At 40.8% G+C, this 14292-nt stretch overlaps 1 protein-coding gene across 13 annotated transcripts in view; it reads left to right on the forward strand.

The window, feature by feature from the left end:
• KIAA1217 (KIAA1217 ortholog) overlaps positions 1-14292 on the forward strand; it is a 261561-nt gene that overhangs the window by 190821 nt on the left and 56448 nt on the right. For 12 of the 13 annotated variants that reach the window (XM_070727205.1, XM_070727209.1, XM_070727212.1 and 9 more), the window contains one exon: positions 13095-13894. In XM_070727205.1, the coding sequence (XP_070583306.1) occupies positions 13095-13894 (800 nt within the window). Of the gene's footprint in view, positions 1-8946; positions 9204-13094; positions 13895-14292 lie in introns of those variants that run through there. The other variant, XM_070727215.1, reaches the window with a different exon arrangement.

A 14292-nucleotide genomic window follows, 5' to 3' on the forward strand; every position in this document is an offset into this window, starting at 1 on the left:
GACTACTAGTACTTTGGATGCTTAGGGTCTCGTCTGAAGCTGACGGAGGAGATCTAACTGATTGAGAGTCTGCAGAATTAGCAGTCAAACACCTGCTGCCATTCCAGAAGAGACAGACTGGGGGCAGTTGAAATTTGATTCGGATCATGAGGGGTCAAAGCTTGGCAAGGTGCCTCACCCAAGAACACCCATCATCAACAAAGCAATGAACAGAGGAAATATTTGTGACTCTATCAAAGAGAGCAATAATCAATTCACATCAACATTAAAGCTATATAAAAGCAATCTACAGGGCCTTGCCCTTCTGTTAGAACCCCCCCCCCTTCTCCAAGCAATCCTAGACTTGCGTTCCTGTCACTCTTGCTCCTTACCCTATATTTGGACTCTTAGCTTGTGGAATTTTGTGGCTCCAATTCTTAGCGGTAAAGCACAACAACAACAACAACAACAACAATAATAATAATAATAATAATTTATTAGATTTGTATGTAGATTTGTAACTCTTATGGCTGTGAATCTGAATCTGCTTGCTTTCAGTTGGTGTCAAGCTGGAGGGGGAAAACTTTTAGTGTATACAAAACTAGTTAATAGCAATTAATTATGTTTTAGATATTGCAGGGCATGATAGTCAAAGCTTGAGGGCTCCTGATAAAGTAATTATAAAGGGAAATGATGCTTGAGCAGTGTATCTATATACTGTATATATATTATTAGAATGATGAGATTAAATTGCAGCCATGACAGTGATCAACTCATGCATTATGTATATAGCTGTTATCCAAACAGAAGCTTAAAGCAGATGAATGCAACATGATTTCATTCTGGAAATTGCACGAATATAGTTCTGAATGGCAGGGTTGGATTTCCATTCTCATTGGCCTTAAGGCACCCTAGGCCAGTCAAAGTGTGCTTCATATTGAGTTAACAACCTTTATTCAACCTGACAGTGATTGGCCCCAAATGGAGACCCTTCAGGCTCTTACCATTTTCAGTAATCATGGTATTTGATTGAATACTGTGCTTCCATTGATTCTGAATAACTCCCTCCCCCAGGAGAAAATTGTCTTTCCGAGTTGCTTAGTACTTTCATCAAAGCCATTACATATTCAACCAGTGAATCTTTTAGGAAATGTTTCCCTGATGTTGCAATGCTTATTCTATATTTGTGTACAATTCATACTTTTTACATTTTAAGAGACACCCAATTATTTTTGAAGATATTGGGTGCGTTGGGCTAGCTGTGATCTATCTGCAGTGAGAAAAGAATGGATAAGTTTCAGGAACAAAGTCAATTTATATAGGTATTTATTTGGAAGAAAGGAGATGAATTATGTATATTCAAAGTTAATATTGTAAGTCTGCTCCATATTTTCCAGTTTTTGAACTGAGTAGCTTATCAGCCCATTCCCCATTCCAAATCATAACATTTCAAGAGATGGGTCTAAATTTAATTATGACCAAATTGTAATTTTTGTATAAAGAATTCTATTTATTCTTGGAAGCATTTTGCTTTTGAAGATGATTGGATTCAGTCTTATAGGACAGACTGCATTTTTCAATCACAATTTGAAGATGGAGAAAGTATATTATTAGACCTTTTTCTCTCAGGATTCAGGCCAATTTGTAGTACCAAGCCAGTAATCGTTGAAATTTTAAATGATATTCGGGGGGCTTGAGAATATGATGGTGTCTCCCTCCTTACCTCCTGTCTCTCTAAGTGGTATTTAATACTAGTACTATCTCTGTGATATATCTGTTTAGTAAGTGTGGAATAGTTGGCTTCAGTTAGTGTCAATAGAGGCGATGCATGAAGCCATAGATCTGTTCTATGCGGCATGTCCAAAGACTCACCTCTTTTTTCCCTATTTAATTTCTATATGAATCCCCAGGTGAGATCAGCTTATATGTTGATGCTTAATTACACATTTCTATCCCAGGCTGGTAAGAATGCTAGATGAACCCAACATAGATATGGCATGTACAGTTTTCTGTGCCTAGGTCTTTGTATTATGATTGTTTCTTGTAAGCAATTCAGAGTTCACATACATATGTGACCGATTAGACGACTGATTAGGTCCCACAGAGTTGGCCTTCTCTGGGTCCTGTCGACTAAACAATGTCGTTTGGAGGGTCTCAGGAGAAGAGCCTTCTCTGTGGCGGCCCTGACTCTCTGGAACCAGCTCCCCCCAGAGATTAGAACTGCCCGCACCCTCCTTGCCTTCCGTAAACTCCTTAAAACCCACCTTTGCCGCCAGGCATGGGGGAATTGAGATTTATGTATGGTATGTTTGTATGTATGTTTGATTAATAATGGGGCGGGGGGGTTAAATGTTTTTTAAATTATTAGATTTGTTATGAATTGTTCTATTGCTGTTGTGAGCCACCCCGATTCTACGGAGAGGGGTGGCATACAAATCTAATAAATAAATACATACATACATACATACATACATACATACATGCATAAATACATATGGGCCGTATGCAGGGGGGTGGGCAGCAGGCAGGACAGCTCCAGCTGACTGCTGGCAGTCACTTCTTTGATTGCCATGCTCGGCTCGGCTCTCTTTTTTTCCCCTCCTGCTGCTGCTGTGCGCACCTTGCTTTTTTCCTCTTTCCTCCTTCCTGGCCTCAGACGAGCTTCCCCTCTCCTGCCTGGCTCCCTTCCAGCCTCACATGGCCACCTCCTGAGGCTAGGAAGGAGGAAAGAGGAAAAAAGCAAGGAGTGCACAGCAGCAGGGAAAAAAAGAAGAGCCACACTGCGCCAAAGCAGTCTGGGCTGCGGTCTTTTTCTCCTTGCGAAGCTCTCACTCCACCCGCAGCTGAGATGAAATGACATTGTGCGGCAATAATAACCATGTGACTCTCCCTCAGCTTTCCAATATTTTTAAATCCCTCCCCGCCCTCCTCCTCCTCAGAAAGTGGCAGGGAGACCAGCACCGGCAGGAGTTTTGGGGGGAGGGGGCGGGGGTTCCTTTTCCTCACCCATCTTTTCTCAACAGCTAATCAGCACCACTTTGCCTAGCTACCCAGCCTGAGGTGGGGGAGGCGGTGACCCAGGAAATGGAGCACGAGAAACATGAAGCAAATTGTCACCCCAGCAAGCGACACTAGTGAGGTTGTAAGTTGAGGAGTTAATAGTTCACTTGAACGATGATGGTCATTCAAGCCACTCCCACCTGGTCACATGGCATGCAAGCTACTCCTACCCAGTCACATGACAATCAAGCCACACCCACAAAACAAGCCGCACCCACAGTGTGGCAGTAAAAGTTTTGACTGCCCATTACTGGCCGTATGTATTTTCTAAATAAATGCTTTACATTCTTATGAAGAATAGTGACCGTGACATTCTCTTGGACATTAAGAGAACAGCTCATACTCAAGTATTTTAAGAATTGTGCTGCAGACCTTTAAATAGGCATAATTCTTCCTCAAAAGGACTAAATAGAAACGGTCACAGGCCACACATTACATACAAGTACATATGGTGTTTCTTTGGTTTTGGCAAAATACTGAACGAGCAAGCAGAGAAATAATCTGGATAGCCTTGCCAGGGGATAGAAAGAAGCCCAATGTTCTGATGGAGCAGAATAATTTATTATAACTGTAGTTGTCCAAATCATACCCCTGCACAACACAAACTTGTCTGCATGGTTGATGTTGGGGAAAAGGCATTTGGAGCAACCATAGAAGTCAGAGAAAAATCTCTTACTGAGTCAAACCAATCAAATCTGACATATTTACGCAGAGGTCAGATTTGGAGACACCCATCTGGTACACGTTAGCTCAAAGGTTACCCATTCATGTCCCAAAAGGATGATAAGGGCTGTAACACCTAGGACACTCAGTCAAAATTTTTATTATATTTATATTTCTGTGTATGTACAAACACAGGATATTCATACACAATTGTGAAAGAACACCAATAACTAATGTTGTGGTTAGCTCTGGCCCAGCTCCTGCCCCAAGGACTGTGGATGTGGGGGAGACATCCACATGCTGCAGGCCTGTTTTGCCCCCGGTGGAATCTGCTGATGAAGGCTCCTCTGACCAAGAAGACATGAGTGACAGGGAGGAGGAGAGTGGGGCAGACAGCTCAGAAGGAGATCAATTATCTCGCTCCTCCTTGGATTCAGAACAAGAGTTAATGATACAGCCACGCATGCAGAGAGCGATGCATAGGCAACAACAACTGAGAGATTATTATCAAAGAAAATGAGGCCACCTGTGGTTGGGTGGGGCTGTGGTAATTAGTGAGGCTGCTATAAGAGCAGCGTGTGTGTTTGGCCATTGTGGAGGATTATCTGATCGTTGTGTTTCATGACTACTTTGCTGACTTTGATCTTTGTGTGCTGATTTTTCCCCGCTTTGAAACTAACCCAGAGCAAAGTGTGTTTCACTTTGTGAAAGAAGGACTGTGAATTGCCTCACAGCTGCAAGCTAAGTATCACAGAACTGATAAGGGACTTGTACAAATTACCAATTTGTTTGGAGACAAGTTCTGTTTGCTATACAAAAAGAGTGCTCTGTTTATTTGCATTTTCGGTATAAAGAACATTGTTTTGAATTTTCAAACTTGTGTGTGTCTGAAATTGTATCTGTGCATTTTTGGGAGGATTCTACAGAATACCTAATGACATATCTAGTTGCGATTGTAGGGACTCCATGAGTCTGAACAATGTCCTTCAGCTTGGCACACTTGGGTGGAAGTTACATTATTTAAGAAAAGCAAGAAGTCATTGGGCTCTTCCTCTACATTACAGCAATAGAAAAAGTGTTACTGATCTCCCTGGTGTTCCTTTTTCCTGTAAAAGTTGAAGTTTGACATATTGACTGAATCCGCTGCACTTGTTAAGGGACTAAATGAATCCTAATCAGTTCTACAAGCATGAGTGGCTACCAATAATTAGAGGACTTATTTCAGTGTTGGACTTGATACCTGGGAGACCCCAAATCAGTTCTTACTAGGCCATGACATTCAGGCTGAGATATTTGGAACAAGACTTCTCTCTCTCACAGGGTTTTGGTATAAGAACAAAAATGGATGCCCCTCCCCCCTACACACACACACACACACACAAAGAATATACGATGTAAATCTGTCTGTTGAAAATTTATAGAAAGATTTTATATTTGCTTCCAAATATTGGATAGCTTCCTTGCCAGCCTAGTTAAAGTTTTACCTTTGCTCCGTGCATAAATACACAATACTGTAGTTTGATGCTGCAAATAAAACTAACATAGGCCCTGATGAGTTCTTTCCCACCTTAGTTGAGCCACTTAATGTCCCTTCTCCCCTAAATAAATTTTTGTCGCTTTATAAATTGAAGCCAAGCTTTCTCTTTTCCTAGAGCAAAATTTTAGGGTTGTTCTGTGACATCACCTGAAGAAAAACACTAGTCTCCCTGTTGTGACTTACATGCGCCTGTTCGAGTCTAGAGATCTTTTTGTGTGCGTGAGGAATTATTTTTCTGATTACTGGTAACCTTCTTTTAAACCAGTTAATGTTTTTCAGCCATGTTTGGATTAACACCGTGTAGTGATTAAAGGAAAGCTAAAGGGATAATCCAGAAAAGATATCAGTGAGATTAAAAAAAATACAGAAGTCCTCAAGGTATAATTATTACATGTCAGAATAGGACTCAGAGCCGAGGTGGCACAGTGGGTAGAGTGCAGTACTGCAGGCCACTAAAGCTGACTGTAGATCTGCAGGTCAGCGGTTCAAATCTCATCACTGGCTCAAGGTTGACTCAGCCTTCCATCCTTCTCAGGTGGGTAAAATGAGGACCCAGAATGTAGGGGCAATATGTTGGCTCTGTTAAAAAGTGCTATTGCTAACATTTTATAAGCCGCCCTGAGTCTAAGGAGAAGGATGACATTAAAAAAATCAAACAAACAAGAAAGAGAGAGAAAGAAAGAAAAAGAAAGAAACAAAGAAAGAAAGAAGGAGAAAGAAAGGAAGGAAAGAAAGAAAGAAAGAAAGAAAGAAAGAAAGAAAGAAAGAAAGAAAGAAAGAAAGAAAGCACTTCTCAGCCAGGTCCTATTGTACTGTTATTGTTATGGAGGGAGGCAATATAGGAAGGAATGCTATACTGTACTCCTAGTTCAATGTTTCCCTATCTTGTTACCTTTAAGTTGGGTGGACTTCAACTTCCAGAATTCCCCAGCCAGCATACATGCATGTAGACACACTCATATACATACACAGAGAGAGTATAAGTAATCCTCAATTTACAACCATAATTGACCCCAATGTTTCTGTTACTAAGCCGTTGACTTAAAGTGAGTTTTGCCTCTTTTACAATCTTGCCACAATTAGAAACATAGAAACATAGAAGTCTGACGGCAGAAAAAGACCTCATGGTCCATCTAGTCTGCCCTTATACTATTTCCTGTATTTTATCTTAAGATGGATATATGTTTATCCCAGGCATGTTTAAATTCAGTTACTGTGGATTTATCTACCACGTCTGCTGGAAGTTTGTTCCAAGGATCTACTACTCTTTCAGTAAAATAATATTTTCTCATGTTGCTTTTGATCTTTCCCCCAACTAACTTCAGATTGTGTTAAGTGAATCACTGTGGTTGTTAAGTTAGTGACATGGCTGTTAAGTGAATCTGGCTTTCCCATTGACTTTACTTGTCAGGTCAGAAAAAAGTGGACACTTGACTATGGGACACTGCAACTGTCATAAATGTGAGTCAGTTTCCAAGCATCTGAATTCTGATCAGATACTGTGCAGGTGCCACAATGGCCATGTTTTTAAAAATGTTCATAACTCCCTTTTTTCAGTGCTGTAACTTTGAGGTTCGATTACTGCAACGCTCTCTACATGGGGCTACCTTTGAAAAGTGTTCGGAAACTTCAGATCGTGCAGAATGCGGCCACGAGAGCCATCGTGGGGCTTCCCAGATTCACCCACGTTTCTACAACACTCCGTGGCCAGCACTGGTTGCCGATCAGTTTCCGGTCACAATTCAAAGTGTTGGCCATGACCTTTAAAGCCCTACATGGCACTGGACCAGAGTACCTCCGGAACCGCCTGCTACCGCATGAATCCCAGTGACTGATAAGGTCCCACAGAGTTGGCCTTGTCCGGGTCCCGTCGACTAAACAATGTCGTTTGGCGGGCCCCAGGGAAAGAGCCTTCTCTGTGGCGGCCCCGGCCCTCTGGAATCATCTCCCCCCGGAGATTAAAACTGCCCCCACCCTCCTTGTCTTTCGTAAGCTACTCAAGACCCACCTATACCGCCAGGCATGGGGGAACTGAGACACTTTCCCCAGGCTTTTATACTTTATGTTTGGTATGTATGTGTTGTTTGGTTTTAAATGATAGGGTTTTATATGTCTTTTTCTCTTTTAATATTAGTTTTGTTCCACTGTAACATTGTTTTATTATTGTTGTGAGCTGCCCCGAGTCTTCGGAGAGGGGCGGCATACAAATCTAATAAATAATAATAATAATAATAATTATTATTATTATTATTATTATTATTATTATTATTATTTGAGCAGTCACTAAATGAACTGTTGTAAGTTGAAGACTACCTGTAAAATTTATTACTTAATTACACTAACTAGCCACAGTGTGCAACCGATTGACACCCCAAATCTGCTTGCCGGTGGGTGTGTCTCCTGCTGCAGTAACTTTCTCCTATGGGATTACAATTGCCATAGCCCCAAACTCATAACCCATGGCCCACCGGCTAGGAAGGGTGAAATCTGCTAATCTGAAGGGTTGTGGGACGCAAATCTTTGTCTTTCTTAGTACTATAGATCAGTGATTTTCAACCTTTTTTGAGCCACGGCACATTTTTTACATTTACAAAACCATGAGGCACATTGAGTGGGGGTGGGGTGGGGGTGGCTAAAAAAATATTGGACAAAAAAAATATCTCTCTTCCTCCCTTTCGCTCTATTTCTCTCTCCCTCTTTCTCTCCCTTCCTCTTTTTTCTCTCTCTCCATCCCTCTTTCTTTCTCTCTTCCTTCTTTCCTCTTTTTTGCTCTCTTTCTCTCTCCCTCCCTACCTCCCTCTATGTCTTTCTCTCTCCCACATTCCCTCCCTCTCTTTCTCTCTCTCTCTTTCTTTCTCTCTCTCTCTTGCTCTCTCTCTTGCTTTCTTCCTCTCTTGTTCTCTTGCCCTCTCTCTTTCTTTCTTTCTTTCTCTCTCTCTCTTTCTTTCTTTCTCTCTTGCTTGCTTTCTCTTTCTCTCTCTTTCTTTCTCTCTCTCTTGTTTTCTGTCTCTGAGCTTCGCGGCACGCCTGACCATGTCTCGCGGCACACTGGTTGAAAAACACTGCTATAGATAATCAAGAGGGTGACACAGTTCATGTTTTCATTATTTTCTACCTCTTCTACAGCAACCCAACCCAACTGCATGTGTAACATTTTGCAGATAGGAGTTGTATTGATTTATGGTGACTCCCAGAGTTCAACTAGCCAAAGCAGTTAGCAGTTAAGGTAACAAGTTAATTAGTAGATAGGTCTCTGGTTTCTCCTGGCGCAGTTAAAAGGGCAGGTTCTCTCCTCCCCTCTTCCCCGCCCCCTTCATCTGGGCTGCTGATGAAGAAGGCGTATTTGGGTTCCTTTTTTGAAACAGAGACTGAATTTTGTTAGCTGTTTGAGTTTATTGAAATGTAAACCTTTGGAAACATTTTTGTTGTACAATTATTGTAAGGACACTTCTTATGGATTTCTACACACAGTTAAGAGAGAGAGAGAAACAAACAGAGATGAAACTGTCTTGTGGTTGTTTATTTCCTCTCTCTTTCTTTCTTTGGAAGACTATTCTTTACAAATTGCCATGTTCTGTGTTTTTCATGTGCGTGCTTTACTCAGGGAGCCAATGTGCAGTCTGGAATGTTGCAGGGCTTCTGACTGGATGACATGCCAAAGGGTGTTATTTAGTGACTAATTTGCAAGAGGAGGAGAAACTGAGATGTTTATTGTGGGCGAAAAGTACTTTGGGCTACTGGTGCAGTGCCATTTGAAGGACTGAATGAAGCGAGCAGGGCACTTTTCAGACCAACATGACAAGTCTTTTTTGATACCAACCATTCTCAAGAAGATGAATGTAGGGACATTTGTCTTTCTATAGATCTATAGATTCAATCTATAGATTGAAAAGCAAAGCATTGCAACATGTGGGAAACGTTTTATTGATTATCTGGTCTACCAGAGAGACTTGCTTAGTTTAAAGTAAGTGGATTTCTTCTTTCTTTCTTTCTTTCTTTCTTTCTTTCTTTCTTTCTTTCTTTCTTTCCTCCCTCCCTCCTTTCTTTCTTTCTTTCTTTCTTAGAAGAAAAGCTTGGGAGAAGAAATACATTGACGATTTGGATACTGCTTTTTCAATATTTCTTCAACAAACTTCAGTAACAGAAGGAGCTAATAAAAGGGATTGAGGAAAATTGATCTAAAATACAAGGTTGCATATGTGTAGATCTATAATTAACAGGAGGCTACTAAATAATAACATATATTATTGTTCTTTTAAAGACAATTGAGAGGAGAGATTGTAATTTTGCTTAGTTTTCAGTAATTGGTGTTATTGTATTTCCTTCTGAAATAATAAGTTTTGTAGAGTTGCTAAATTGATGTGAAATACAGGTATACTGTATCTTTTGAAAATAAACCTCTGAGGAGATAGGTAGGTAGGTAGGTAGGTCGACCGACAGACAAACAGATATAGATATAGATTTCACATATACCGTATACATATTCATATTCACACATACACACACAGAGTGTTTCACCAAAAATAAGATCCTGTCATATTTTTTTAACCCTTTCTTGGCTTTATTGCCATACACTCAAAAGCCTGATTGGGCTTATTATTTATTTATTTACTTATTTATTTATTAAATTTGTATGCCGCCCCTCTCCGCAGACTCAGGGGATGTCATGTCAATTTAATAACTTTATAGGTGTATTATAGAATATATGCATAACACAAAACAAAAATGGAAAAATATTTGAACTTTGGGCATACTTATGTGTGCAAAGGCTCTGACCAATTATGCCAAGATGAATATTTATCTGGGTAGAATTGGGCTCTATTGGTCATCAGAAGACTACTATTTTCTACATGAACTTCTTAAGGAATAATTTCCTTCCTGACCAGTAGTTGATAATTCACAATATAATTGGGTTTATCTGTGCATTATGTTAAAAGTAAGGACATCCAACCTGATCTCAAATTCCTAGCAGATGTGTTGCAGATAAAACACAATACACTTTGGCAAGGCTGATGCAAAAGTCCTCTCTTTGCTAGAGGTTTATGTGAATCAAAGCAACATTTTAGTTCAAATAGCAAAATGCAGAATTCTATTCAAGGCAAAGAAGATTTAGCAGACTGATCAGCAACTGAATGTAAGTCAGGGGAGAGAGAATTCTATATGGGTGGCTTATCCCTGAAATATTAATTAATTTGGAGGTATTGTATTAGTTTTTGTTAAATTTTTTAAATAAATGTATTGTTCTTAGAAATAAATGTATTGTTCTTAGAAATATAAACCTAAGGAGAAATAAAGTATTTGAAAGCCAGTGAAGATAATAGCATGACCCTTACATCAGCACTTTTGAAAGAGTTAGAATCAGTCACGGATCCTTTATGAGGTGTATTTGCAGTAGATAGATGGGGTCTGCATAGTATAATTTACGGAAAAGCTTGAAATGCTTATGTACATACCCTGTTTCCCCGATAGTAAGACACCCCCGATTGTAAGATGTATCAGGGGTTTCAGGGGGGTCGGCTAATATAAGCCGTACCCCGAAAGTAAGACATATGTCTTACTGTCGGGGAAACACGGGGGTATTGCCGCCCCCCTCTCATCTAGCTGCGCGCTGCCTCCTGCCTACGTCCGCACCGTCCCCCTCTCCAAACGTCGCCGCGTCTGCCACCTTCCTCTGATCTTAATGAGCGCCGCCTCCTGCCCACTTCCGCGCCACCCCCCCTCCATACGTCACCGCGTCTGCCGCCTCCGTCTTATCCAAATGAGCGCCACCTCCTGCCCACTTCCGTGCCGCCCCCCCTCCATACGTCACCGCGTCTAAATGTTAATTTTATGGTTAAAACAAAAAATTCGACAATTTTTTTCCAATATAAGACATACCCCGAAAGTAAGACATAGTGGGGCTTTTGGGGATAAAAAGAAAGTAAGACACTGTCTTACTTTCGGGGAAACACGGTACCACAATTGACTTGAGAAGCTTGATTGTACTGCTTGCTGTTTGTTTGACATAGTACTTCATATCCTGCTACCACACCTTATTTTTTATTTTTGTAGTTGCTGCAGTATTAACCTACCAGTGTGTAAGACTTCAAAACTTCACTTTGACCTTTCGCCAGAAGAATCCTTTATAGACTCCGGCTGTAGAAAGGAGTTTAATAGGAACTGTAATTGTATACTCTGGCCTGGGAATTGACATCTGGATAAAAGCAAACTTACACTTGGGGAAGGAAGAGGTTGTAACTCTGTGTTTGAGTAGCGGTGCAAAAAATCTTTTGATTGCTACCCAGTGGGGAACATCCTCTCTCTGTGTTAAAATTGAAGAAAGTTGTTTTGCTAAGTAAGGTCACCATGTAGTATGCATCACACTCCAGTAAGATGGATATTGTGGAGTTTAACACCAGAATATTGTGCTTAATTTAGATTAGATTAGATTAGATTTATTGGATTTATATGCCGCCCCTCTCCGAAAACTCGGGGCGGCTCACAGCAAGACAAAAACAATACATAATGACAATCCAATACCCACCAATCCAATGACAATTTTAAGCTAAAATTCCTAAAAAACAACCCCAGAGTATTAAAACAAATAAACAAAACACGCATACAATCAATCTAATACCAAAACAACATGGGCAAGGGGGAGATGTTTCAGTTCCCCCATGCCTGACGGCAGAGGTGGGTTTTAAGAAGTTTGCGAAAGGCAAGGAGGGTGGGGGCAATCCTAATCTCAGGGGGGAGCTGGTTCCAGAGGGTCGGAGCCGCCACAGAGAAGGCTCTTCCCCTGGGTCCCGCCAGACGACATTGTTTAGTCGACGGGACCCGGTGCGACTAAGATGAATATAATACTGTACTACTCTTATTAAATAAAACATGTCAATAATATTTGTAAACCACAAATACAGATATCCAGAAATAATAGAATGCACAGTCTTCTCAGAAAAGTGTGAGATTTTGCCACTCAGAATTCTACTGGTCAGTGCATGATAGGAGGAAGAGGTTAGTGGGATAAACTGACCTGTTATGCACCCAGATCTTCTATACATGCCTAGATGGAAGTCATCCGGTATTGAATTGACTTATTCTGCTGAAAACCTGCTCTAGAAGGAGATTCTTGTTTGGTCAGCTGATATTTCCTCAATGGCTTTGCTTTTCAAATCTGATTTAAAAATCAAAAGAATCCCTACCTTTCTTTCATGTCTCTGTTGTCTCTTAAAGTATACACAATGTAACAGGTGGCTTATTCTTTGGGAAGTTAACTAAAATGTGTATTTTTAAATCTCCAAATGGTAACAAATCGCTATTTGAAAACCAAGTAAAATATAATATAAGCTGTATTAATAGATGTAAAAATAAACCATGTCTTCAGTACTGTTGATATTTGGCATCAGCTTTCTTGTGTGATAGAAACATAGAAACATAGAAGACTGACAACAGAAAAAGATCTCATGATCCATCTAGTCTGCCCTTATACTATTTTCTGTATTTTATCTTAGGATGGATATATGTTTATCCCAGGCATTTTTAAATTCAGTTACTGTGGATTTACCAACCACGTCTGCTGGAAGTTTGTTCCAAGAATCTACTACTCTTTCAGTAAAATAATATTTTCTCACGTTGCTTTTGATCTTTACCCCAACTAACTTCAGATTGTGTCCCCTTGTTCTTGTGTTCACTTTCCTATTAAAAACACTTTCCTCCTGGACCTTATTTAACCCTTTAACATATTTAAATGTTTCTTACTATTATGCAGACAATGAAAGTTTAGAAAATGATGATGATAATTATTTTGTTGTGTCATAACTGTCTATTGACCAAACAAGAACAAAAGCCTTTCTAAGTTAGTTTCTTTATCTTGCAGATGCAGAGAGAGATCTTCCCAAATACTTCTCGGCCAGGATCTATTTCACACCCTCCTCATGCCACTCCAACCTCCCCTCCTCCTATGGCAGTGCCACATTCAATGCCCCCTTCTCCATCCCGGATCCCATATAGTGTTAGGCCAGTCAGTGGCCCTGGCAATGCAACCATTCCCCGAGATAGGCTTTCTAACATCCCTGGCCCGCGGTCCATCTCACCGAGCCCAAGTGCCATCTTGGAAAGAAGGGATGTGAAACCAGATGAAGACATGGGCAACCAGACCCTCACTCTTTTCCGAAATGAGGGGTTGTATGCTGATCCTTATTTGTTCCACGAGGGCAGGATGAGCATTGCAAGTTCACATACAGGACATTCCCTTGATGTACCCGATCACATCATTGCTTACCACCGCAGCACAATGAGGTCTTCAGGCACTTACTGCACCCCTCCTGTGCAGGCAGAACTTCTGGAGCAATCACTCTATCGACAGAAATCAAGGAAGTATCCTGAGAGCCTTTTGCCAACTTTGAGTTCCAAAACACCTCCTGCCTCTCCTCACCGAGTGGCTGATATTCGAATGATAGACATTCATACACACCAAGTGTCACCGCACACTATTCACCTTGATAGGTCATCCCCCAGTCGACAATCTCTCAAGAAAGATCCAGGGACTCCTGTATTTGTGGAAGGGAAAGCTCGAAATGTGCCAGGTTTATCTGGCATGCCTGAGATGGCCCCTGTCATTCCTGACAAAGTTTTTGGCTATGGAACAGCAGTAATACCAAAAGAGAATGAAACCAGGTAAGATGAAATAAGGTGTTCTGGACCACGGTTTAAGCCAGACATGTATCTAGAATGTGACCAATCAAGTGAGTGAGTTGCACCAGGCACTTGAAGAATCATCAATATGTCTGGCCTTTGACCCAGAGCAGAGGTTTCAAAAGATCAGTATAGAAACTATACCTTTCCTTTAGGTCCTGGAATGTTCCTATTGTACATTCCAATACCCAAATGTGTCTTTCAGCAAACATGAATACATTGCTAACCATAGTTTGGAAATCACAATGCTGGGCCAAAGTACAGATGACACTGACAGTGACATTTGCGGTTATGTCAAGTTTTATTTATTTAATAGGAGATATGGAGGAAGGATGACATTTTTATCTCCATAGTCAGGATTGCTGTTCTGATCTACAACA

This window comes from Erythrolamprus reginae, chromosome Z (genome assembly GCF_031021105.1).
Source record: "Erythrolamprus reginae isolate rEryReg1 chromosome Z, rEryReg1.hap1, whole genome shotgun sequence".
NCBI classification, from domain to species: domain Eukaryota; kingdom Metazoa; phylum Chordata; class Lepidosauria; order Squamata; family Dipsadidae; genus Erythrolamprus; species Erythrolamprus reginae.